Raw genomic sequence first — 24,238 nt, 5'->3', positions numbered from 1 at the left:
ATCCCCTACAGAAATTTGGGCTTTGAGAAATGTGAAATTATGCAGTGAGTAGGGAGAAAGCTATCAATAAATCTGAAGGCTGTGTTTTCCATATGTTATTTTTCTGCATTCAATGAAATCTTTGATTTAGCCATCTAAGGAGAAAGCCCCTTTAAATTCCAGGCAAATGAAAAATGAGCTTATGACTTTTGCATCTGTAGTAATTTTTTTTCTATTTCTAACTTTTTTTAAAAAATTGATTTTAGAGAGAGAGAGGCATCGATTTGTTGTTCTACTTATTTATGTGTTCACTGGTTGCTTCTTGTATGTGCCCTGACTGGGGATCAAACTCACAAACTTGGCATATTGGACAACACTCTAACCAACTGACCTACCCAGCCCGGGCTGCCTCTGTAGTAATTTAGCTTTGTCTTAACAGAGTACTTTTAAGAGTAGTCCTTTGGGTGTTTTAATGGAGGACCTGTCCATTTTTTCCTATCCAAATCCACTTACTCTGTATGTTGAGTGGGGGTGGGGATTAACCAATGTTAACGATGTAGTAAAATACAAGCTAATTCAGTTTTTCTAGGGGAAAGAAATGTAAAATGATTAAGGGACCTTCTTATAATGTGAAGAACTGAGAACATCATGTTGGAAAATCATATTATTTGTTAAGAAATATGAACACAAATTGTGGGAGTGGTAGGAGACGCTTTTAAAAAATATCAAATCCAGGTAATTTGGGGGTAGAGAGCCATTTGGTTTCTAGTGAAAAACAACCTAATGCTTAATAGACATGAAAATAGTGAGTGGGCTGAGGCCAAGGGTCCACAGTGCCATCTCCTCATGCTGGGCCTGGAGCATGGCCTATGTGGGGCATAGGAGGGCATGGGAACCAAGGAGGGAATGTCTTTTATCTGTAGAGGAGACCCCTGCCATGGTAACTAATGAGTTCATTTATCATTAAGGGTGTCTGTTTACATAAAAACTGCTAATATGAGAAAATCCTGAAAATGGTTTGACACAGACTCAGGAAGATGTGTTATGGGAGACAGAACTAAATGAACCATACATACACCAAGATGGAGAGGACAGGCCTTAAGGGTGTTGTCTGCCATCCATTTGTGTCACGTCAGAAGATGTGGCAGATGCATCCATGCGCTTGGGCCTTTCTCAAAATCATATTGAAAAGGAGTTAACCAATATGTTAGCTTTAAGGTTATTTTGGCCATAATTTTTTAAAAGATTTTGGTGTCTACAAACACTTGTTTACTAATGATTACTAATAAATGCCTAAAGAAAATAAGTTCCAATAAATATGTAAACACTCAAATTCAATCATGTTAATTTAACAGGGCTTTGTTGTTTTTCTGGCTTGTAATTAGGATATTTTGCTATTACATACATGAAATGTAAGTAATTTCCCTCAGTAAAATTATCATTAGTTTGCTTGATGAACCTAAATAATTCTATATATAATGGTTTTCAGTAAAGAGAACTTGGCTTCTGGGCACTGTGCTGCCTGGAGAGACACTGCCTTAGGGCAGAGCCAAGACCTGAAGTTTGGGGACCAAGTGTGGTCTCACTCTAAGAATATTATAACAGCCATAAGTTTAAAAACAAAATGGGCTGTCATACAAAGTTAATACCTGACACCAAGTTGCTGAAGTAAAGGCCATGTGGCCCCCTGCTGGAAGCATTATAGAAAGGATTCCAACATTTCCATCACTGCAAAAGAGATTATATGCACAGCCTCTAAGAAGCACTCTTCTAACTTTAACTATGTTGTGATTCTATGACTGTGGGCTTATTGCCCCTTGTGGTAGATCGTGTACAGTTACAGTAGTCCCTCTCTATATCGCGGTTCACTTATCGCGGCCTCACTGTATCACGGGATTTTTAAAAATGTTATATTTAATTATTGCGGATTTTTTGCTATATTGTGGGATTTTGAGGTACTACAGTATGTTGTTAAAGTTACGTAAGTTTAAGAGTGTAGAATATGTTTAAGAACATAAGTAGTGTTTATAAAAGTGTGGAAAAGGTTAATAAGGGAGTGGGAAAGGTTAATAAGGGACTGGGAATGGTTTATAAGTGTGCGGGAAGGGCTTATAAAGCCTTAAAATATATATAAATACTAAAATAAATGTAAGGTTCCTACTTCACGGATTTTCACCTATCGCGGGGGGTTCTAGAATGTAATACCCGCGAAAAGTGAAGGAATACTGTATTTCATTCACTGACCATGTGTTGCCTTTCCAGAGTCAGGCAGATTCTGCAGATTCTGCCACTAAAAATTTAAATTGCTTCTACAAGCCAGGCATGTTGTCAGGAATGAACTGTAAACAAATTTCCTGTCTAGGGTGATTCTTTTCAGCCTTTGGCTACATCAGAGTCACTTGGGAGCCTGGTTAAGATGCCAGTTGATGGACTCCACCCTCCACTTTCTGATTCTGCAGGTCTGGGTGGGGCCTGAGAGTGTTTCTAACAGGATCCAAGGGCAGGTCCATCAACCACACATTGTGAGTAGCACTGGTTTAGGGCAATGGTCTCATTTTTTACCCCATACCCTCAGAACATTTGACAAAGACTGATGGTTTTGCTTGTTACAACAGAGGACTGGGAATATTACTGGCATCTAATGGGGACATGCTAGGGGCCCTACTAAACATTCTACAATGCATAGGGCAATCTGCATAACAAGGAATTAACCAGCCCAAACAGTAGTGCTGAGGTTGAGAGACCCCAGTGTAGGGGAAAATTAAGAAAATCAAGTAGTATTTGTAATAAACTGAAGAATATAGTGATAGATTGTGATAAGGATATGCAGGGTGCTACAGCTCAACCTAATTTAATCTGAGTGTCAACTAGGGGCACCAAGGTACATGAGATAGATGCTGTTCTCAGGGGCACCATACATGCATATAGTAGGCCTATTTGCTGTTCTGTGGAGTAAAACTAGAGAATTGAGAAAGCGGGATGGGGTTTCCCAGTTTAAGTGACATTTGACAGCTGTATAAAATGGATTGGATTTTTGGATTGGATTTTGTCAGGGACATTGTAGTCAAAGAGAATAGAATATGCAAAGTACAGTGAGAGCATGTTGGCCAGTGTACCTAAAATACAGTCCCAGAAAAGCCAGAGAGGTTTTCATGTGATCAGGTCAGCAAAGCTTTAAATGCCATTATTCTCAGAAGGGTTATCTTTATCCTATAAACAACAGAAAAAATTAGAAATCCTTAAAACAAGAGTGTTCATTGTTTTTATTTTTAAGTATATTTTATCGATTATGTTGTTACAGTAGTCCCAGTTTTTTCCCCTTTGCTCCCCTCTGCCCAGTACTCCCCCTCCCTCCAGCAATCCCACCCCCCTTAGTTCATGTCCATGGGTCATGCATATAAGTTTTTTAGCTTCACCCGTTCATATATTAATCTTAACTTCCCCCTGTCTGTTTTGTACCAACTGATTATGATTCTGTTCCTATTCTGGTTTGCTTAGTTGGATTTTATTTTTATTTTTTAGATTTAGTTGTTGATACTTGTGAGTTTGTTGTCATTTCAATGTTCATACTTTTGATTTTCTTTTTCTTAAGGAAGTCCCTTTGACATTTCATATAATAATGGCTTGGTGATGATGAGCTCCTTTAGCATCACCTTGTCTGGGAGGCACTTCATCTGCCCTTCCATTCCAAATGATAGCTTTGCTGAATAGTGTAATACTGGTTGCAGAATGCCTTTCATCACATTGAATACTGCTTACCAATCCCTTCCTGCCTGCAAAGTGTCCTCTGAGAAATTAGCTGATAGTCCTATAGGCACCTCCCTGGACTCTGTCTTTATTTTTCACCTTTGGCATCTCAATCATGATGCATTCTGGTATGGTCCTCTCTGGGTCCAGCTTGCCCGGGACACTCCGTGTTTCCCAGACCTGTATGTCCATCTTCTTCGCAAAATTTGGGAAGTTTTCCTCATTATTTTCAATTCTTGCTTCCTCATTCTACACTGGTTGACTTTTTTTCTTCCTTATGTTCCAAATCATTGATTTGAACCCCGGTTTCCTTCCCTTCACCATTGGTTTTGTGTGGATTTTCCTTTGTTTCACTTAGCATAGCCTTCACTTCTTCCCTTATGCGTTTGCCATACTCAAGCATAGCTGTCAAGCCTGTGAGCATCTTTATCACCAGTGTTTTGAATTCTGCATCTGTTAGGTTATTTATCTCCTCATCTGTTAGGTTGGCTATCTCCTTGTCACTTAGTTCTCCCACTGGAACCTTGATCTGTTTTCCCTTTTGGGCCATACTTTTCTGTCTCCTCATTCTGACAGGCTCCTGTGTTTGTTTGCCTCTGCATTCCAGGTAGAGCTGTTGTTCCTGTTATGTTGTAAGGGGCAGAGCCTTGGGGATTCATCAGTACAGGGCGACCTGTTTCACCATGTTGTGGCGCTGTATGTGGGGGAGGTGTCCGAGAAGGAACAATGCCGCCAGCCCAGGACTCACCCCCTTTCCAGGCACCTCTCCCACTTCCGCACCAGACTCGTGCCCCTCTAGCTGCTGCCCTAGCCGTCTTTCCCAGAGTGGGTGGATCTGCAGACATTCTAGGAACATGAGGGCCCTTTAAACAAGCAGACTCTGCTGAGACCAGCAGTTTCTGCCTCCACCCCAACCCTCACTGGTCTGCACAGTCAGAAGCAACGAGGCTTGATTTTCCCCAGTGCTGGGACCGTGAGCTTCGAGGTCCAGTGAGGAGCTAGGAACACTCCCCAGGTGTCCCTCCTGACTTTTTAAAATGTGTGACTGCGCTTTCTGCAGGCTTGCTGCTGCTGCCGCCGCAGATGCTGCCACCACACCTCGTCCTCTTTTCCCCGGCTCTGCCCCTTCTATGTATCTGGATGAGTATTTCTTCCTTATATCTTTGTTTGCTGGACTTCCATGCAGTTTGATTTTCTGGAACTTCTGGTTGTTTCTAGTTTTGAGGTAGTTGTATTTCTTCTTAGTTGTGGAGGGAGATGCAGCGTGTCTGTCTACACCTCCATCTTGGCTGGAAGTCTGTTCATTGTGTTTTATGAGAAAATGGAATCTAAATTAATGAGGCTTTGCTGTTGATCACTTGCTTTGTGGAAAGCCTTAAAGTGCTTCAACTATAATAGTCAAATAAAAGTTTTTTTGTATTATATCTGTTCTGCCTTTTTGTACATTAAACCTGGAAATTTGATACTCAGAGATTCCCAAGAAGAGCTAAAAAGTTCAAAAAATATTAGCCAGTGCATCATTTTTGCTTAATTCCTGAATGTCTCCTGCTACCAGAGCTTGTTTGTGAGTGAGGACATTTTCCCAGTGAGCCAGTTTGGGCCATTGGGGTTAGTTCAGCTCACATTTCACTCAGCTGGGTGTAGTCCCTCTTTGTCTTGAGAGGAGTCACCACCTACACTAGAACATGTGAGGTTAGGAGGGCCTCTCACCCCAGATTCCATGGCTGTTCCTTGATAGGAAGCCTGAGTGTCCTTTAGGGCTTCCATCCTGGGACTTTACTGTTTAATTCTTTAATATTCACAGAACTTAAAAAAAAATATCACTTCATTCAGAATCTGCATCACACACACACACACACACACAACGTACACTTAAGTGTTGGTTTCAATATCTCTCCTCTCTGACTCTCTCTTTCTCTCCCTTCCGCTCTCATTCTCACCTTCCCTCTCTCCCCAAACATTTAATTGTTGGTTTTCTGATCAAGCAGTTTAATGAGAACCATAGTATATATTTTCATTGCATAATGAGCTTGCCAACTCTCTCAAACCTGGGGCAGTTTTGCTGATCCATGTGCAACAAACATTTATTGAATGCTTTCTGTGATCCCAGAACAAACACCAAGTAATTTTTTTTTTTAATGTAGGGTTTTTAATACATGCACGCAGTTAAAATGTTAAAGGTATGAAAGGTTATACAACAAAAATTAAGCCTTCCTTCCCTACCCAAACTTTTCTTTTTAAAAGTGTTCAGAAACTAATATAACACAGGGGAACAATTTTTAAAATAATTTGTGTTGAATTCAATTTTTCAGTTTTTTAGACTTAAATAGGCATGCTGATTTCAAAACTGTAGTTAGTTTTCTTCTAATAGGTCAAGTTTTTCTGTACAGCCTATCTTAATGCGACCACTCTAGGCTGGATCGAGCCTGGATCAAGGGAAGCACTAGTGCTCTCCTCTTGGCTGAGAGCAAACCTCCCTTGAGTGGGGAGGGCTGGGGTTCATACTTGTCTAGGCTATTCAGTTACACATAAGACAGTGTGGTGAGAGGTTATGTGCTGCTCTTTATAGTGAATTGTGTTCCGAAGTGTAGTTCAAGTTCTTGTGTGTATACAAGGAGTTAGCAGAATTAATTTTTTTATTTATATACATACTTATTTCCTTTCCCTCAGATCATGTCTGCCTCTGCTATTTATCGTCGTAAGTGTCTAAACAACCCTGATACATTTTGTTATATCTGTGGCAGTTTCACCATTCCCAGTCAGAGGACAAACAGCAGCTCATTTGTCACACAAGCCTATTTTGCATATTTTAAAGTAAAACTTGGTGATTAAGATAAGTCTTGGGCCCCTCACAGTTGTGCAAACAGTGTGTCAAGAGTTTACAGATGTGGATGAAGGGAACACATGGTACGTTGCCATTTGGTATACCTATGCTTTTGCGACAGCCCAGAGATCATTCAAGTGACTGCTACTTTTGTATAGTGAGAACGTGAGGTTATAAAGAAAAATAAATGGAAAATAGAGTATCCTAATCTACCATCAGCTATATGCCCAGTGCCTCATTCAGCTGAAATCCCAGTGCCAGTTTTCATTGAACTACCTTCTTTCAAAAAACAGCAGTATGGTGATGAACTAAGTGACAGCAACAATGAAGATTTTGAAATTGAAGATGACTCAGTTCATAAGGGATTTGATCAGCATGAGTTGAATGATTTGGCGTGAGATTTGGGACTATCCAAAAAGGCTTCAGAACTCCTAGCATCAAGACTGTACGAGGAAAACTTGCTTGAAAAAGGAGCGAAGGTATCCTACTTTCGATCAAGAGAAAGTACATTTCTGCAGTACTTTCGAAGTGACAGTGGCTTTGTGTATTGCCATAACATACATGGTTTAATGGAGGAATTAGGAATTCCCATCTATAATGCAACTGAATGGCGACTGTTCATCGATAGCTCAAAGTGAAGCTTGAAGTGTGTCCTCCTCCACAATGGCAATTTATTTGGTGCAGTCCCAATTAGCCATTCAGTTTGTTTTCATGAAGAATATGAAGACATAAAGAGAGTCATTGATCTGTTGCAATATCACAAGCACAATTGGATCATCTGTGTTGACCTTCAAATGGTCTGCTTTCTTCTTGGTCAGTAACACGGCTACACCAAGTATCCCTGTTTTCTGTGTATGTGGGACAGCAGAGCTCATGAGAAGCATTGGGTGGAGTTGAATTGGCCTCTAAGATCTGACCTCAAACCTAGTGATCCAAACATTCTCCATGAACCACTTGCTGACAAGAAGAACATTCTATTCCCACCTTTGCACATAAAACTGGGTCTCATGAAGCAATTTGTGTAAGCTTTGTCAACTGAAGGAGACTGTTTCAAGTATCTCATTTTGGCATTTCCTAGCTTTTTGTTTGAAAAGGTAAAATGCCTTAATATGTATGTTTGGTAGCAGAACTTTACTACTTGCACACAATTTGACTTACAGCAACAATATATAGCCTTTATATGAATAAAATAACTCTAAGTAAACAGTCTATTCAGGCAAATTTTTCTTTATTTTCCTTTGTATGTACATTATGTATGATTTGGGGGACAAAGGGAGGGTATCCTGTACCTTAAAAAGTTGACCCGATAGAGAAAAAGCATCATATCATTTTTGGATTCAGATGCCAAAAGTTAGTCAAAAACAAGTGTCAGAGCTAACTCAATGAAAATTGTGTTCCCCAGTGAATTGGTATCTTGTATGCTTTTCCAAGCTATGTTTTGCATTTACACACATTTTTATGTAATTTTAAAACATATGTCTAGATATTTCTATATAAGTTTTTCCTCTGAAATGAATAATATGTAGTTAATATTGCCACCATGTTATAGTCAATATCACTGATTTGGTGAGTGTAAGTAATTTTTTCAGGGTCAGATAGTAGATGGCAGAGCTGGAATTTAGACCAGAAGTTCTGATTAAAGCAAAACTGAACCAAGAGTGATAGGCCCGCTGGGCAAGCTAATGATTTCATCCTCAAGCAGGTTCACACTGCCCCACTTCAAAGCTGTGTCTTTTTTAGGTGTTTGTTCACCATATATCTAGATGAGGAGATGAAGGTCTCACAAAGAAAGAACAGAAATGAGCGCCACATTTTTCCTTTCCTCTCCCCCAAGCAGTTCAGTCAGGCCCCCAAATTGCAGATACCATCCACTAAATAGTGCATAGCCAGACCCTCCCTCCTCAGAAGGCAGTTTATGGACCGTGGATTATTACTCGAGTGCAGCCCCACTTGAGCTTCTTACTACAACAATTCATATTTCTAGTGATGTTTTGTCTTCCTGTTGTTGCTTGAATTTCCCACACAAATTGGCAGCCCAGGCTGGCATCTGCCGTCACCTGCCCCAGGAGCTAAATGGGTGCCAGTCCTTGGTCAGTGGTCCTGCATCTTCACAGGTCAGAGCCATCCATACAGGGAGCAGAGCAGACCCATTTTATACCACCTAATGTTCAGAGAGCCCAGACTTCTCAGGAGTACTAGTTACTCTTGGAGCTGCTCAGGTATTCCCATCACTCCTTCTTTGTGGCAGCAGTAGTGACTGCTGAGGTTATTGTGCAGCCAGATGCAGTGCTTACACTCTCAGTGAGAGTTCTCAACATAACTTGTCAAAATGGCCTATTAGGTGATTGGCAAGTTGGGAAGAAGGAGCTTGCACCATGTGGACTGTGAGATAAGATGTCTGTGGCCAGGGTTTTGTTACAATGCCTCCCAAAGGCTCTGGGCACCTGTTAGGGTATGCCTTGAGAGGGTATGTGTGTACTATTTAGAGGGTGTTGTCTAACCAGAAATACAGGAATCTAACACACAGACATGCAACCACAGAGAAATGCTGTCAGAAGACCATACTCTGTTTATAAATTGTGGCTATGTAAAGTGCATGCTTAGAATAGTAGTTCCTGGTGCTAACAAGACTGAGCTGTGTTGTATGAATTTTATGTTTGTCATTTCTCTTAACTGACAGGTAACAAGGAAGGAGTGCATTCTACATTCTGGGTGTTGCTGAGTATCCTTCTGGGAGCTGTTGCCATGCTGTGCAAAGAGCAAGGGATCACTGTGCTGGTAAGACCTGAGACATGGTCAGGACCTGCTCTAAACATATCCTTTCCTCTTCCATAGAGAAAAATTAAGCTGGGCCTGCCTGTATGACCTCCTCTTTTGCACCCCATTGCTGGCCTATTGTTGTATACATTTCTGGACCAATTACTTGTCCTTTCAAAATTCTGGTGTTTCATATGGGGATTGACTGCCTCAGTTGACGATTATTAGCAACTGATGGAAAGGGAGAGGGAAGTTCCTTTTTCTTTATCATTTTTATTTTTATATTTATTTTTTAAAATATTTATTTATTTTTAGAGCAAGGGGAAAGGGAGGGAGAAAGGAAGAGAAACATCAGTGTGTGGTTGGTTCTCATGCATCCCCAACTGGGGACATGGCCTGTAACCCAGGCATGTACCCTGACTGGGAATCAAGCCACTGAGCCACACCAGCCAAGGCAGTCATTTTTATTTTTCAATTACAATTGACATACATTGCTATATTAGTTTCAGGAGTACACCCCAGTAATTAGACATAATATAATTTATTAAGTGAGCATCCCGTTGAATATCACACCCATCTGACAAAATATAATGTTACTAGAATATTATTGACTATATTCCCTACGCTCTATTTTACATCCCCATGTCTATATTCTGTAACAACCAGTTTGTATTTCTTAATCCCTTCATCTTTTTTACCCATTACCATACCCCCTCCCATCTGACATCTGTCAAAATGTTCTCTACAATATGTCTATGAGTCTGTTTCTGTTCTGCTTTTTTGTATAATTTGTTTTTATATTCAATTGTTGATAGACATGTATTTATTGCCATTTTATTGTTCATATTTTTGATCGTTCCTTCTTCATCTTCTTACAGGAGACCCTTTCACATTTCAGATAATATAGTTTTGGCGGTGGGGACCTTCTTTAGCTTTTTGTTACTGGGAAGCTCTTTATCTGTCCTTTGATTCTAAATGATAGCTTTCCTGGGTAGAATAATCTTGGTTGTAGGTCCTTGCTGTTCATCACTTTGAATATTTCTTGCCAGTCCCTTCTGGCCTACAAAGTTTCTTTTCAGAAATCAGCTGACATTCTTAAAGGTGGTCCCTTGTAGGTGCTCAACTGCTTTTCCTTGTTGCTTTTAAGGATCTCTCTTTGTTGCATTTTAATTATGATCTGTCTTAGTGTGAGCCTCTTTGGGTCCATCTTGTTTGGGAATCTCTGTGCTTCCCAAACTTGTATGTTTATTTTCATCACCAAATTAGGGAAGTTTTCTGTAATTTTTTTTTCAAATAGGTTTTCTTTTTCTTTTTTTTCAAATAGGTTTTCTATTTCTTTTCCTCTTCTTCTTGTAGCACCCCCTTGATGCAAATGTTGGTACACTTGAAGTTGTCCCAGAGGCTCCTTACACTATCCTCATTTCATTGGATTCTATTCATTTCTTGGTGGTCTGATTGGGTGATTTTTGCTTCTTTATATTCCAGATCACTGATTTGATTCTTGGCTTCATATACTATTCTGTTGATTTCCTGTAAATTATTCTTTATTTCAGTTAATGTATCCTTCATTTCTGACTGGTCCTTTTTTATGCTGTTGTAGTTCCCAATGAGTTCATTGAGAATCCTTGTAACCAGTGTTTAAATTCTGCACATAGTAGATTGCTTGTTTCTGTTCTGTTTAGTTCTTCTTCTGGAATTTTGTTCTGTTCTTTCATTTGGGATATGTTTCTTTGACACCTTATTTTGGCAGCCTCTCTGTGTTTGTTTCTATGTATTAGGTAGAGCTGCTATGTCTCCCTGGCTTGGTATAGTGTCCTAATGTAGTAGGTGTTCTGTAAGATCCAATGGCACTGTCTCCCAGATAACCCAATCTGGGCAGTTGATGTGTGCCCCCTCACCCCATGTGGGCTGCATATGCTCTCCTTTTGTAGTTGAGTCTCGATTGCTGTTGGCAAGTTATTGGGAGGGATTTACCCTCAGGCTGATCAGCTGCAAGGGCTGGCTTTGACCACCAATCACCAACCTCCAACCACCATGAAGGATCAGCTGTTGGCCCACCCAACAGAGCAGGACTTACTTCAGTGAGGTTCTGATGTTCACTGAGTCTACCCCTTGAGTGTGTCACTTGTGGAGGTGGTTGGGTGGTAATGCTTTGAGATAGCCTGACGCTGTCCACTGGGTATGCTGGCTCTGATGCCTCCCGAAGAGTTGCAGGTCAAAGTCAGATGCCACCTGTATTCTTTCTGGGCCTACCCAGCATGAGCTACAAAGTAATCTATAGATGGCTGCTACTTGTGCTGGACTTAGAGTTGCTTAGGCAAGGCCAAGCTGTGAACCAAAGCTGGCCACTGCTAGTGCTGGGCCTGGGACCACTTAGCAAGAGGTAAGGGGTATACTGAAGCCAGATCCTGCTTGTTTGAGAGATTTTATGGAAATCTGAAGCATGAGCTGTGACAAACCATTTGTATGGAAAAACCATTGGAAACAGCTTGGGTGGAGCTGGGCCTAAGGGGATCATAGGGATGGGGGTTTGCTGGTGAATGGTGTTAGCCAGGTTGATGGAGTCTCAGATAAGTTGCCCACCTGCCTGCTGTATGTGGGGAAGGCTCATCAAAGTAACAAAGGCCTCTGCCAGCAGTTCTGAGAGTGGGAAGTTCTTAAAGAGTGTTGATTGGTTCCCTTGGAGAGGTCTTATATAAAAAGATGAAGGAATGGTTTGAGTTTTCTCGGACGCTCTCATATTTTGGCAGTCCTAAATACAACAGTGGACTGACCCCATTAATGGTTCTGGTCCTGATTAAACAAGTATTGAGTATATGTCATCTTATACTTGGCTTCAACTGTAAATGTAAAAGAGAGGAGAGGGTCTCTGATGAGTAGAGGCACACACCTTCTATGTCTGATCCAAACTGAAGTTCCAGGAAGGGAGAGGCATTGAAATGCACTTTACATTTTCTCTATTCTAGTCAGTTTTCTGCCTTACATTATTAGAAGATGTGAGCAGAGGTAAAGAAATGGAAAACAAAGATATGGGATGTGATGGCCCATGTAGGAATACCTTGGGAAAAAACAGGGCAGTCAGAGCTATTTAGGGTTGACACAAGTAAAGGCAAAGATCAGTGGTTTTATTGGTCTTGATTTATAATGTCTAGCTAGCTAGAAGATGGTATAGAAAGAATTACTATGCAAAGATACTTGAATTTTACAAGTTACTTTTAAAAAGTTTTCTCTAAACCAATATTTCTCAACTTTGCTATTACTGACGTTTAGGACTGGGTCTTTTCTCTTATGGAGAGCTGTCCTGTGCACTGTAGGATATTTAGCAGTGTCCCTGCCCTCCATTCACTAAATGCCAGTAGAACCCCCTCAGCTGTGACAACCTGAAATATTTCTGACAAAATCATCCTCTTGAGAAGCACTGCTCTGAACTCTTGCTCCTCAGCATTACCTGGGAGCTTACTAGAAATTTAGGGTTTTAGACTCCACCACAGGACTGCTGAATTGGAATCTTCATTTAACAAGGTCCCAAGGTAACCCCCATTAATGTTTAAAAAGCCCTAAAGAATTAGGTTGAATTTATGTGAAAAATATATATAGTGAAATTTAGCTGTTTTAAAAAATTTGATAAGAATTTGGACATTTTGATGATACATTTATTTTTTTATTTATTTTTTTAAAGTATATTTTATTGATTATATTGTTACAATAGTTCCAATTTTTTCCCCTTTGCTCCCCTCCACCCAGCACCCCCCTTCCCCGACAATCCCCTCCCCAAGTCCATGCCCATGGCTCACCCTTTCATATATTCTTCTTCTTTTTTTAAAAATAATTAATTAATTAGTTAAATATTTTAACAATAAAAAATAACAATCCCTCCCTCTCAGACTTAAGACCCTTTACAATCTTATAAAGGACAATGGACGAAGGTCTCGAGCTCCTCTAGCTGCTTCAAGCTGGACATGATCGTCGTCCTACCTACCCTTGGGTCATGATGATACATTTAAATGGGAAGAAGGAGGGAGGGTCCAACTGGTTTGTCTCAGTCCTCATGATGGCATGCCCCTGTCACCCCTTGGTGAGTGTCCCAAAACTCACAGGCAGAAAATCAGAGTAAAAAGACAGTGACAGTGACAGTGGCAGCTCAACAGGGAGCTTCTGCCTTTTAGAAAATAATTTACACCCAGGCAGAAATGGTCTTCTGTGACCCACTAAAATCATGAATCACATGGGTGAATAAAATCAGGATTCCTTGAAATGATTAACCCAGCACTGGCCTATTTTATTAGATAATTAATGGCTCCCAGCATTTCTGCGAGAAGGTTAAGTAGGAATGTCGTCCTTGCTTTGAAAACAACAAATTACCACCAGCATCTGATGATTTGTTATCTTTGCCACAAAGCACCATATGAAAAAGACTCAAGTATTTAGGGGAAGTGTTATCCAAACATACCGTGTATATTCTGAACACTATCCAGATTGGGCAAAGAGTTCTGCTAGATGACATTTTCTGCAGCAATGACATCTATGGGAAGTCCACTGCAGGACTGACAATAGAATTCAAGCCTCATCTAGCTTTCAACCTGTTATCATAGGTGTAATAGCTGCCAAAGCAGCCCTCGCCTGCTAGAAAGAAACTGTCATGGTGGTATTAGAAGCTGTTAGGATAGGTGGAGCTACATTATTACACTCTCAAATCCAATGGCATCGCAAAATTGAAGTTATTTATCATTCACCTAAGCCGTGGACAGAGCTTCGCATGACAGAGAGATGACTGTCCTTCATACAGTTACCCAGGCTGGTGGAGCCCCTGCCATCTTCAGTGTGTAGTTCCCCAAAGTTGCCCTGGTCATCCCCATCATCTATCACAGCTAGCTGAAAGGGGAAACCAAGTGGTAGAGCTTGTCTAGGTTTATAACCAAACCTCCACGATGGACCACTCTCACTTCTACCCACGTTCCATAGGCTGGAACTCAGTCACATGACCACGGATAACTGCAGGGGAGGCTGGGAAATACACTCTGGCTGTGTGCCTAGCAAGAACAGGAAGCTGGTGGACAATTAGGAGTCTGAAGCTGAGAGATCTCCAACAGCCCATCAGAGACCATTGTATATGTTCTGCTACTCTTTCTGCTACCCTTGCTGAAGTCAGTTAGCACTTGAGATTCTTGAGGTGTAATTACGTATGTGGTTGGGTTTTTGAGATTGATGGCTGCCTTTATCTTTTTAAGGATAACAACTGCCCAGGTAACCACTCTGTTATATCAACTAAGGGACTATCTTACAGTAAAGAAACGAAAGGAAAGGAAGGACCTCTGAGGAGGTCCAAATTTCAGGCTAGGACTAAGAAAAATTTACTAGGTAATAAAATTGACATAATATATTACTGTGAGCTAATTTCATAGGAACAATGGTTGTATTTTTTTAAGAGCTGAAGAAGTCTTCCATAATTACCTAATTTACTACATCCCTTATCTAGATTTAGTAATAAAATTGTGCAGTATAATTGCTACCTAATCAGGGTTAGGCTCTTGCATCATTGATTACCTTGTTTTGCTTCCTTAGGGTTTAAATGCAGTCTTTGACATCTTGGTGATTGGCAAATTAAATGTTCTGGAAATTGCCCAGAAGGTACTACATAAGGACAAGTCATTAGAGGTAAGTATATACTTCTGTTTCCAGCTCTGACATGGAAAATGTGAAGTACCAGCTGATTTAAAATGCCAGTTTCAAAGTATTTTTTGCTATTTTAAATTCCAAAATAGCCAGCCTTTTAAAGCACTGTGTCAACACATTTCAGGTAGAATTACTGCATATTTGTACCTGGCATACTCACATTTTTATTTTAAAATCTCTGTCATTGGGGGCTTTGTGGTGTCTTTTCAGAACATTGGCATGCTCAGAAATGGGGGCCTTCTCTTCAGAATGACCCTCCTGGCCTTGGGGGGCACAGGGGTGCTCTACATGCGCTGGAAAATCATGGGCACCGGTCCGCCACCATTCACTGAGGTGGACAACCCCGCCTCCTTTGCTGACAGCATGTTGGTCAGGGTGAGTTCTTAGTCTGTCTGCAAAATTCTCAGGTCCTTCTTCCCTCCTCTTCATCTCACTCTTGGCACACCCACAAAATCCCTAATAAATGGAACACCTCCCGTGTTTGTTTGCTGTCACGAAGGATGTTCTAGGATGAAACCAGGCTTTTGTTAGGGGCTGAGCAGATAGAAGCCCCTCATATATCCATTCTAATCAAAATTAAGGAGTGGTTCCTTCTAACGTCAGATTTCTTGCCAGCCTCATTAGTGTCTCCTAACCCCATGACATTTGTTTTAAAGGAAATTGGCATGACAGAGTTAAGATAAAATATAGCAATATCACTGGTGTCTATAAAAGTCTAATGGTGTCAAGACTTCCTTTATTGCAAAGGTTTGCTTTTTCTGTAAGCAAGGGTGTCATTTCTTAGCAGTGCATTTTATAGAAACAAAAATCAAGAGAACTACCATAGAATCCTATTCTTATGTTGTTAAGCATATAGATTACCTCTGGGCCTCAGATTTCCTGGGTCACAGACTTTGGGCATCACTAAGTAAATTGACATAGTTTGCCCAGAAATATAAAAACTGTATAGTGGAGTCTGATGGCTATGCTGCATTTTCTCATTTAAAATCTGAATGCATTTAATTAATTGCAGATTATAGGCGCATGTTCATTGTAGAAAGTGTCAACATTTTATTTTACACAACTTCTCTCCTTGAACAGAAGCATACAGATGCCACAGAAGTGATGTTAGGATATATACATATTCAAGTTTAGTATTAAATAAATGTTTGTTTTCCTTTTGACTGACAGGCCATAAACTATAATTACTACTATTCATTGAATGCCTGGCTGCTGCTGTGCCCCTGGTGGCTGTGTTTTGATTGGTCAATGGGCTGCATCCCCCTCATTAAGTCAGTTGGTGACTGGAGGGTAATTGCACTAGCAGCACTCTGGTTCTGCCTAATTGGCCTAATATGCCAAGCCCTGTGTTCTGAAGACAGTCACAAGAGAAGGTAAGAGACAGTGCTGAATTTTAACTTCCACACTGGGTTGAGTCAGAAGCATTTTGCTAAATCCAGCACTGATCATTTTAACAATTTTGTAGAAGTAATGTCTAAGGACATTTGTTTCCAATACATATTTATGACTAGGATGAGTTCATCCATTTGGAATCCATTGCTGACTTCAACTAGTAGGGAGTGAACTTGGAGGAGGAGGGTATGAATGACTGCTTTATCTCCTGCTCCTCCTTTCTCCCTGAAGTAGCATTTTGAGATCCTTTTCTCAGTAGGTGGTGAAGAGTAATTTATGGTCAGAGTAGAGTGTAATGGATGTGTGTTGTGCTCATTATTTCATAATTCTTCAGAAAACCCTGGTGGATGCTATGGAGATTCCTTCTGTTGTTGTTTGGTACAAAATAAACTGCTGCCCCAAAGAGACTATTCTTTCTCACCCAAAAAAGAGGGGAACTAGGTTATTGAGAAAATAATTGGAGGAAAAAGCAAATGTTTGTGAGAAAGCAAACTAAGATGATTTCTTTTACACATAAGTGTTTATGGAATTAGATTAGTAATTTCTCAAAATAAGTTTCACATTTACCTGTGTTTTAAATTGTTTCATAATTCTAAAGGACAACAAACTTTTCTCCCAGTTCATTTACACATGTACAATTAGATTTTATTTTTTAAATATTGTAGGCACAGAGTTCAGGAGGGAAGCATCACACTTGACCAGGTTTCCCAGTTCGTTCTCTTGTGTCATGTGGGACATTAGAAATGATAACCTAGTTTCAGAAGTATTTCATTGCTTAACTTTCTTCTACTTGAATGAAATTTGTGGTGTTGTAATCCCAAAAAAAGATATTAGTTTATTTCAGATTGTGTAAAGTTTAAACTAGTTAGGTATTATTATATCTGTTAAGTTTGTGGGGGATTTATTTTTTCTATGAGAACTATATTAGACTAATTGGGAGAAATATCCACTGAGCTATTTAATACCTCTATGGTTGGAGGTGAGTTGGGAGTAGATGAATTAATAAGGCCTCACAAATGTAGTCATTCTAACCCTATTGATATGAATTGTGTGACTTGTGGATTTTATCCTTATGCCTTATGCTAAGTGCCTCAGTGTCTTATCCTAATACTGCCAGACCAAAACCTCTCTATACATTTTTGCTGCTGCCAATGCCTTTTCTCAATTGGTGTCATAAAATAAAAGGCCTTTATTATTATTTTAATGTTGAGTAGCATATTTTTCTTGAGAAGTCTAAAAATAGTTATATTAAGTATTGTACTTGTCCTTTTCAGGGTCCTTACACTGGGCTTGGGATTCCTCATTATCCCATTTCTTCCTGCAAGTAACTTGTTTTTCCGAGTGGGCTTTGTGGTGGCTGAGAGAGTTCTCTACCTCCCCAGCGCTGGGTACTGCATGCTGCTGACTTTCGGATTTGGTGCTCTCAGTAAACATACTAAGAAAAAGGTACTAGCCAAGAGTAGTGCCATTCATAACCAAAGTGGTTGGACCGATTGTTCTCATGAAATTTACCATGTCTCTCTATTCTTAAGAAACTAATCACTGCTATCGTACTGGGAATTTTGTTCATAAACATGCTGAGATGCATTATTCGCAGCGGCGAGTGGCGGAGTGAAGAGCAGCTTTTTCGAAGTGCCCTGTCTGTGTGTCCTCTCAATGCTAAGGTGTGTTGGCTGCCGTGTTTCTTTAGAAAGACATTATGAGGAAATGTTTTAAGTTCAACAGCTGAATAAGAAGAATCTTTGCCTTCTTAAAAGAATCTAGCATAAGATTTGGGGTTTTCTTTTTTGTTGTTGTTATTTTGGTAAAATTTATTAAAAGACTGCTTAGCCAAAATAATTCAAAGAAATTATTAAAACCAGACAGTGTCAGTGAAATGGGAGATTACTTAAATGAGGTTTTACTCATGGCAGGGGTCCGAATACCACATTCATCCTGGGGCTTGAAGAGACCCGCAGTCGAAACATTCAGAGGACACTTTTCAAAATACATGCTCTGGACATGGCACTAACTAGCCTCCAAAGCATGATTTGAAGATAATATCTCACAAATGGACAATAATTTGGTTCAGGAAGTTTAAATCATGCTGTGTGATATGTACTAGTACACATTTATATCACTTATGGTTTCTCAACTTGTGGTTCCTTTTGTTAGATTAGGTAAAAATAAATGTATAGACTTTAAAATTGGCAGTGTTTTTGTTGAAGCAGTCTGGGAGGATTTTTTCACTTGGATTCTTCATGAATCCAAGCCCTTAGCTAAACCAGCTTTGCCTCTTTGGGTGAAACCAAACATTTTGTAACTTTCAGTGCCCTTATCTATAAAGGGGGGCAATAATGCATATCTCCTGGGTTTGTGGTGAGGCTCTAATGAAATATGGCATCTGGAATGGCCTAATATGGTAGTTAGAACATAGTAGGTATTCAAGAAATATTAGCTTTCTTAGGTTCATTTTAGTTTTGGTTGTCACATTAAATGACAAGAAGGGAATGTTACTTGATCAAAATGGGATACCAAGGGATTAGGTTAGAAGAATTTCTGTTAATATAGATTATTATTATTACTAAATAATGATTCATTCTCTCTTGGGTCATCAAAATTGTAGCTTCCTAAGATGCTCCAAATGAGATTCTCAAATTCTCAAGGGGTTAAAAAAGAGCTCTGTGGAGTTCTATCTCATTTTTACAATTATGTATTTAAGAAAAAGCAATGATTTCAGGTAAAATTATATGAAAAAATTAATGAATAGTTGACATCTTATTGTGACCTTGAAGCAAAGAATAGTATAAAAGTCCTGATTACTTGTTTGTCTTCTTGGATTAAAAGACCTTGTTCATGTTTTATAGTTAATAGATTTAGGTAAAAAGAGTGAATTACTTCAAACTAACCATTAATTTGATTTGCTGGCCTGTCCATTTATTTTATGCTACTAAATATAAGTTGCCTGTAACTTAATTTTATAAATGTTAATAGATTTGCTTTACTTTTACTGTTGTGTTTGAATAGCAGTACTTACCCCTTCTACTTATATAGTTCTTTCGTATACGTCACTCAGATTTCTTTGTAGTGGTTCTATAATCTCCCTTATCTTCCCTCTAAGGTTTTTAGAGAGAGGTATATATATTTTTTATTTTTGCAAATGGGGAAAACTGAGGCATAGAAAAATAGAGCTGATGTTATTTAGCTTAGTGATCTAGGCGCTAGACAGAGACCTGGTATGATACAGTGCCCAGGTTACTCTAGTAAATGGGGGAGGGGGATGAGACATTTTGTATTTTTGAGCCTATCGGTCTTTCCTAGTAACATGCCTTCATGTCATAGGTTAGAAAGCACAGGGTGTACATATATAGGTACACACACAGTTATATGTCAGTGTGTGTATTTTTCTTTAAAACATATGTACTTATAAGACCTCATCTTTAAAACATAAGTACTTAAAAGATCTTATACTTTTTAAAAAATATGCTTTATTGATTATGCTGTTACAATTGTCCCAATTTCTTTTCCCTTTGTTCCTGTTCACCCAGTGACCCCCCTCCCTCCGGTTGCCCCCCTACTCTTAGTCCATGCCCATTGGTTGTGCATATAGTTCTTCTAAACATCTTCCTGTCTACTCCCTTCCACTATGCTTCTTAATTCCTGTAACATCTTCCTCCCTTTTCCCCCTTCTCCCTCCCTGCTGACCTCCCCTCAATATGTTCCCCATACCTATAATTCCTTTTCCTCTCTCATTGCCTACTTAGTTTGCCTTTGTTTCAGTTCCCTAGATTCTGTTGTTGGCTGTTGTGATACAGTTTTCATTTTGATCCTCTTTCTCCTAAACAAGTCACTTTAACATTTCATATAACGATGGTTTGGATCTGATGAATTCCTTGAGTTTTACTTTGTCCTGGAAGCACTTTCTTTGCCCTTCTATTCTGAATGACAGCTTCACTGGATAGAGTACTCGTGGTTGTAGGTTTTTGCTTTTAATTCCTTTGAATATTTCTTGCCAGTCCCTCTTGCCTGCAGAGTTTCTTTTGAGAAATCAATTGATAGTCTTATTTGGGACCCCTTTGTATATAATTTTCTTCTTCTCTCTTGTTTTCAAGATTCTCTGTTTATCCTTAATTTTTGACATTTTGATTATAATGTGTCTTGGTGTGGTTCTCCCTGGGTCCAGTTTTTTTGGAACTCTCTGTGATTTCTGTCCTGCAAGTCTATTTCCTTCCCCAAGTTAGGGAAGTTCTGCTTCATTATTTTTTCACATAATTTTTCAATTTCTAGTTGCTCTTCTTCACCTTCTGGCAACCCTATGATTCGGATGTTGGCCCACTTAAGCTGTCCCATAGGTTTCTGAGCCTCTCCTCATTTTCCTCACTTCTTGTTTCCTCTTTCTGCACTGGTTGACTGTTTGTTCCTTCCGTATGTTCCAATTTGTTGATTTGATCCCTGGTTTTCTTTCCCTCACCACTAGTTTCGTAGGTGTTTTTGTTCATTTCAGCAGGACTAGCCTTCATTCCTTCCCCATCTTGTTTAAGATCTGCTGTTACGTCTGTAAGCATTCTTATAACCAAAGCTCTGAACTGTGCCTCAGAAAGATTTCCTATCTGCTGCTTTGTTAGATTAGATATTTGCTCTCTGGTCAGCTGTGTCACCGGGATCTCTATCATGATCTGTGCCATCCTGACAGTTTTGTGTTTACCTTTGCTTCCTGGTCGGGGCTGTCACACCTCCTACACTATAGGGGGTGGATCCCTGTGCACTCATCACAGCCGGGCGACCCTTCTCACCACACTGTGGTGTTTTCTGTGGAGGTGGTGTTCCAAGATGGATTCCTGCCGTTCACTCTTCACTGAGAGACCGGGAGCCTCCTCCTCCTCCATCCCCACCCCTTCCAGGCCTCATAGTCCAAGGCAATGGAGGTCTGCCTTCTCCACCGTTGGAATCGCAAGCTGTTGGATCTGGTCTGCAGTTGGGGATGCTCCCCAGGAGCTTCTCGCTTCCCCTTAAATATGGGTGTCTGTACTTACCGCTGTGCCGCTGCTGCTGCCGCTGCCAGCACAGCTTGACCTCTCCACCCCGGCTTGGACCCTCCTACACGTCTGGATGAGCACCACTTCTTTATAACTTCATATGTTGGACTTCCGTTTATTTTCTGGAACTTCTGGTTATTTATGGTTTTGCAGTAGTTGTATTCCTTCTTACCCCTGGCTGGTTTGGCTCAGTGGATTGAGCGTCGGCCTGCGAGCTAAGTGTCGCTGGTTCGATCTTCCAGTCAGGGCACATCAGAGAAGGAAAACTCTGACTCCAAAAAACCTCCGCTGCCTTGCGGCATACCTCTTCAGGGGAAAGGCTAAGGGAGTAAACCCCGACAGAAAATCCGGAGCCGGAGTCCCTAAGGCGGTTTGACGTTGTAGTCAACACCGGCAACTCCTGCGGCGCACCTGAAGCCAAGCTGTATTGACTCCGTCTTTCCCTTGGACCCTTCAGCTGCGAAGAGAGGGGGGGTCTGCTGCATGGGCAACAGCAGACCCTCCATATCACCCTGCCCAGGCTCTGTAGCTTCAGCTTCACTGGAGAGGACACTCCAGCGTCATGGTAAGATGTCGATTCAACACGGGAGGAGACAGATACCGTGTCACTCCCGAGTCGGACTGCACAGCCATTCTCGGCGGTACAGATAGACTCTTAAGAAGCTACACCATCGTCTCTCGAGACGGACGGCTGCCGACGACGACGATTCCTTCTTAGTTGTGGAGGGAGACAGCGTGTCAGTCTAGGCCTCCATCTTGGCTGGAAGTCTCCTGTGTGTGTTTGCCTCTGTGTCTTAGGTAGAGCTGTCATTCCTGTTACATTGTGAGGGATGGAGCCTTAGGGATTTGTCAGTACAGGGCGACCTGTTAAACCACGTTGTGGCATTGTATGTGGGGAAGGTGTCTGAGAAGAAACAGTGCTACTTTCCCAGCACTCACCTCTTTTCCAGGCACCTCTCCCACTTCCGTATGGGACTGGTGCCTCTCTGGCTGGTGCCTCGGCCGTTGTTCCCAGAGTGGTTGGGTCTGTGGACGTACTAGGACTGTGGGGGCCCTTTAAACAAGCGGACTCTGCTGAGAGACTGGCAGTTCTGCCTCAGCCCCAGGCCCCACAAGTTTTCACAGTCAAATACAATTAGGCTTGATTTTTCCCTGTGCTAGGACAGTGAGCTGTGTCGTCTGGTGAGGAGCTGGGAACACTCCACAGGTGTCCCTCCTGACTTTTTAAAATGTTTAACTGTGCTTTCCTTAGTCCTGCTGCTGCCGCTGCTACTGCCATCACCACACCGTGTCCTCTCCACCCCGGCTCTGCCTCTCCTATCTGTCCGGATGAGTATTTCTTCTTTATATCTTTGTTTGTTGGACTTCCATGCAGTTTGATTTTCTGGAACTTCTGGTTGTTTCTAGTTTTGAGGTAGTTGTATTTCTTCTTAGTTGTGGAGGGAGACGTAGCATGTCTGTCTATGCCTCCATCTTGGCCTGAAGTCCAAGACCTTATACTTTTTTAAAAGTATATTGTGTTGATTATGTTATTACAGTAGTCCCATTTTTTTTCCTTTTGACCCCCTCTGCCCGGTACCCCCCCTCCCCTCCAGCAATCTCCCCCCACCTTATATCATGTCCATGGGTCGTGCATATAAGTTCTTTGGCTTCTGCATTTCCTATACTATTCTAACATCCATCTGTCTATTTTGTACCTGCCAATTATGCTTCCTTATCCCTACACCATTTCCCCATTACCCCCTTCCCCCTCCCAGCTGATAACCCTCCACATGCTCTCCGTACCTATGATTCTGTTCCTGTTCTAGTTGTTTGCTTATTTGTTTTGTTTTGTTTTGTTTTCTATTCAGTTGCTGACAATTGAGAATTTATTTAATGTTCATAGTTTTGATCTTCTTTTTTTTCTTAACTAAGTCCCTTTAACATTTCCTGTAATAATGTCTTGGTGATGATGAACTCCTTTAGCTTTACCTTGTCAGGGAAGCACTTTATCTGCCCTTCCATTCTAAATGATAGCTTTGCTGTGTAGAGAAATCTTGGCTGTAGTCCTTGCTTTTCATCACACTGAAAACTTCTTGTCAGTCCCTTCTTGCCTGCAAAGTTTCTTTTGAGAAATCAAATGATAGTCTTATGGGAACTCCTTTGTAGGTAACTATCTTCTTTTCTCTTGATGCTTTTAAGATTCTCTCTTTATCTTTCACCTTTGGCATTTTAATTATGATGTGTCTTGGTGTGGTCCTCTTTGGGTCTAACTTGTTTGTGAGTCTGTTTTTCCTGGACTTGTATGTCTATTTCCTTCACCAAATTTGAGCAGTTTTTCTTTTCATTATTTTTTCAAATAAGTTTTCAGTTTCTTGCCCTTCCTTTTCTCCTTCTGGCATCTTATGAATCATATGTGGGCACATTTGGAGATGTCCCAGTCTTCTTATACTATCTTTTTTTTTTTTTTTTTTAATTTTTCTTTCTCCTTTCTGTTCTGGTTGAATGCTTATTTCTTCCTTATGTTCTAAATTATTGATTTGAATCTCTGCTTCCTTCCTTTCACTATTGGTCCCCTGTAGGTTTTTCTTTATTTCACTCAGTGTAACCTTCATTTCTTCCTTTATATTGTTGCCATACTCAATGAGTTTCTTGAGCATATTGATCACCAGTGTTTTGAACTCTGCATCTGATATGTTGGCTATCTCCATATCCTTTAGTTCTTTTTCTGGGGTTTTGTTCTGGTCTTTCATTTGGGCCATACTTCTTTGTCTCCTCAGTTTGGCAGCCTTCCTGTGTTTGTTTCTGTGTATTAGGTAGAGCTTCTTAGACTCCGTGTAAATGGATGAATGTGGCTCTTTAAATCCTTGGT

General features: G+C 40.6%; 1 protein-coding gene across 3 annotated transcripts in view; it reads left to right on the top strand.

Moving 5' to 3' along the window:
* Positions 1 to 24,238, top strand: part of TMTC4 (transmembrane O-mannosyltransferase targeting cadherins 4) — a 77,120-nt gene that overhangs the window by 27,300 nt on the left and 25,582 nt on the right. For 2 of the 3 annotated variants that reach the window (XM_090258495.1, XM_090258493.1), the window contains 6 exons: positions 9,231 to 9,328; positions 14,870 to 14,962; positions 15,191 to 15,355; positions 16,151 to 16,353; positions 17,647 to 17,818; positions 17,905 to 18,036. In XM_090258495.1, the coding sequence (XP_090114621.1) occupies positions 9,231 to 9,328; positions 14,870 to 14,962; positions 15,191 to 15,355; positions 16,151 to 16,353; positions 17,647 to 17,818; positions 17,905 to 18,036 (863 nt within the window). The remainder of the gene's footprint in view (positions 1 to 9,230; positions 9,329 to 14,869; positions 14,963 to 15,190; positions 15,356 to 16,150; positions 16,354 to 17,646; positions 17,819 to 17,904; positions 18,037 to 24,238) is intronic. The other variant, XM_090258494.1, reaches the window with a different exon arrangement.

The sequence above is a fragment of the Furipterus horrens genome, unplaced genomic scaffold (assembly GCF_987537825.1).
Source record: "Furipterus horrens unplaced genomic scaffold, mFurHor1.1.pri manual_scaffold_12, whole genome shotgun sequence".
NCBI classification, from domain to species: Eukaryota; Metazoa; Chordata; class Mammalia; order Chiroptera; family Furipteridae; genus Furipterus; species Furipterus horrens.
This window is presented reverse-complemented; position numbering and strand designations above follow the sequence as displayed.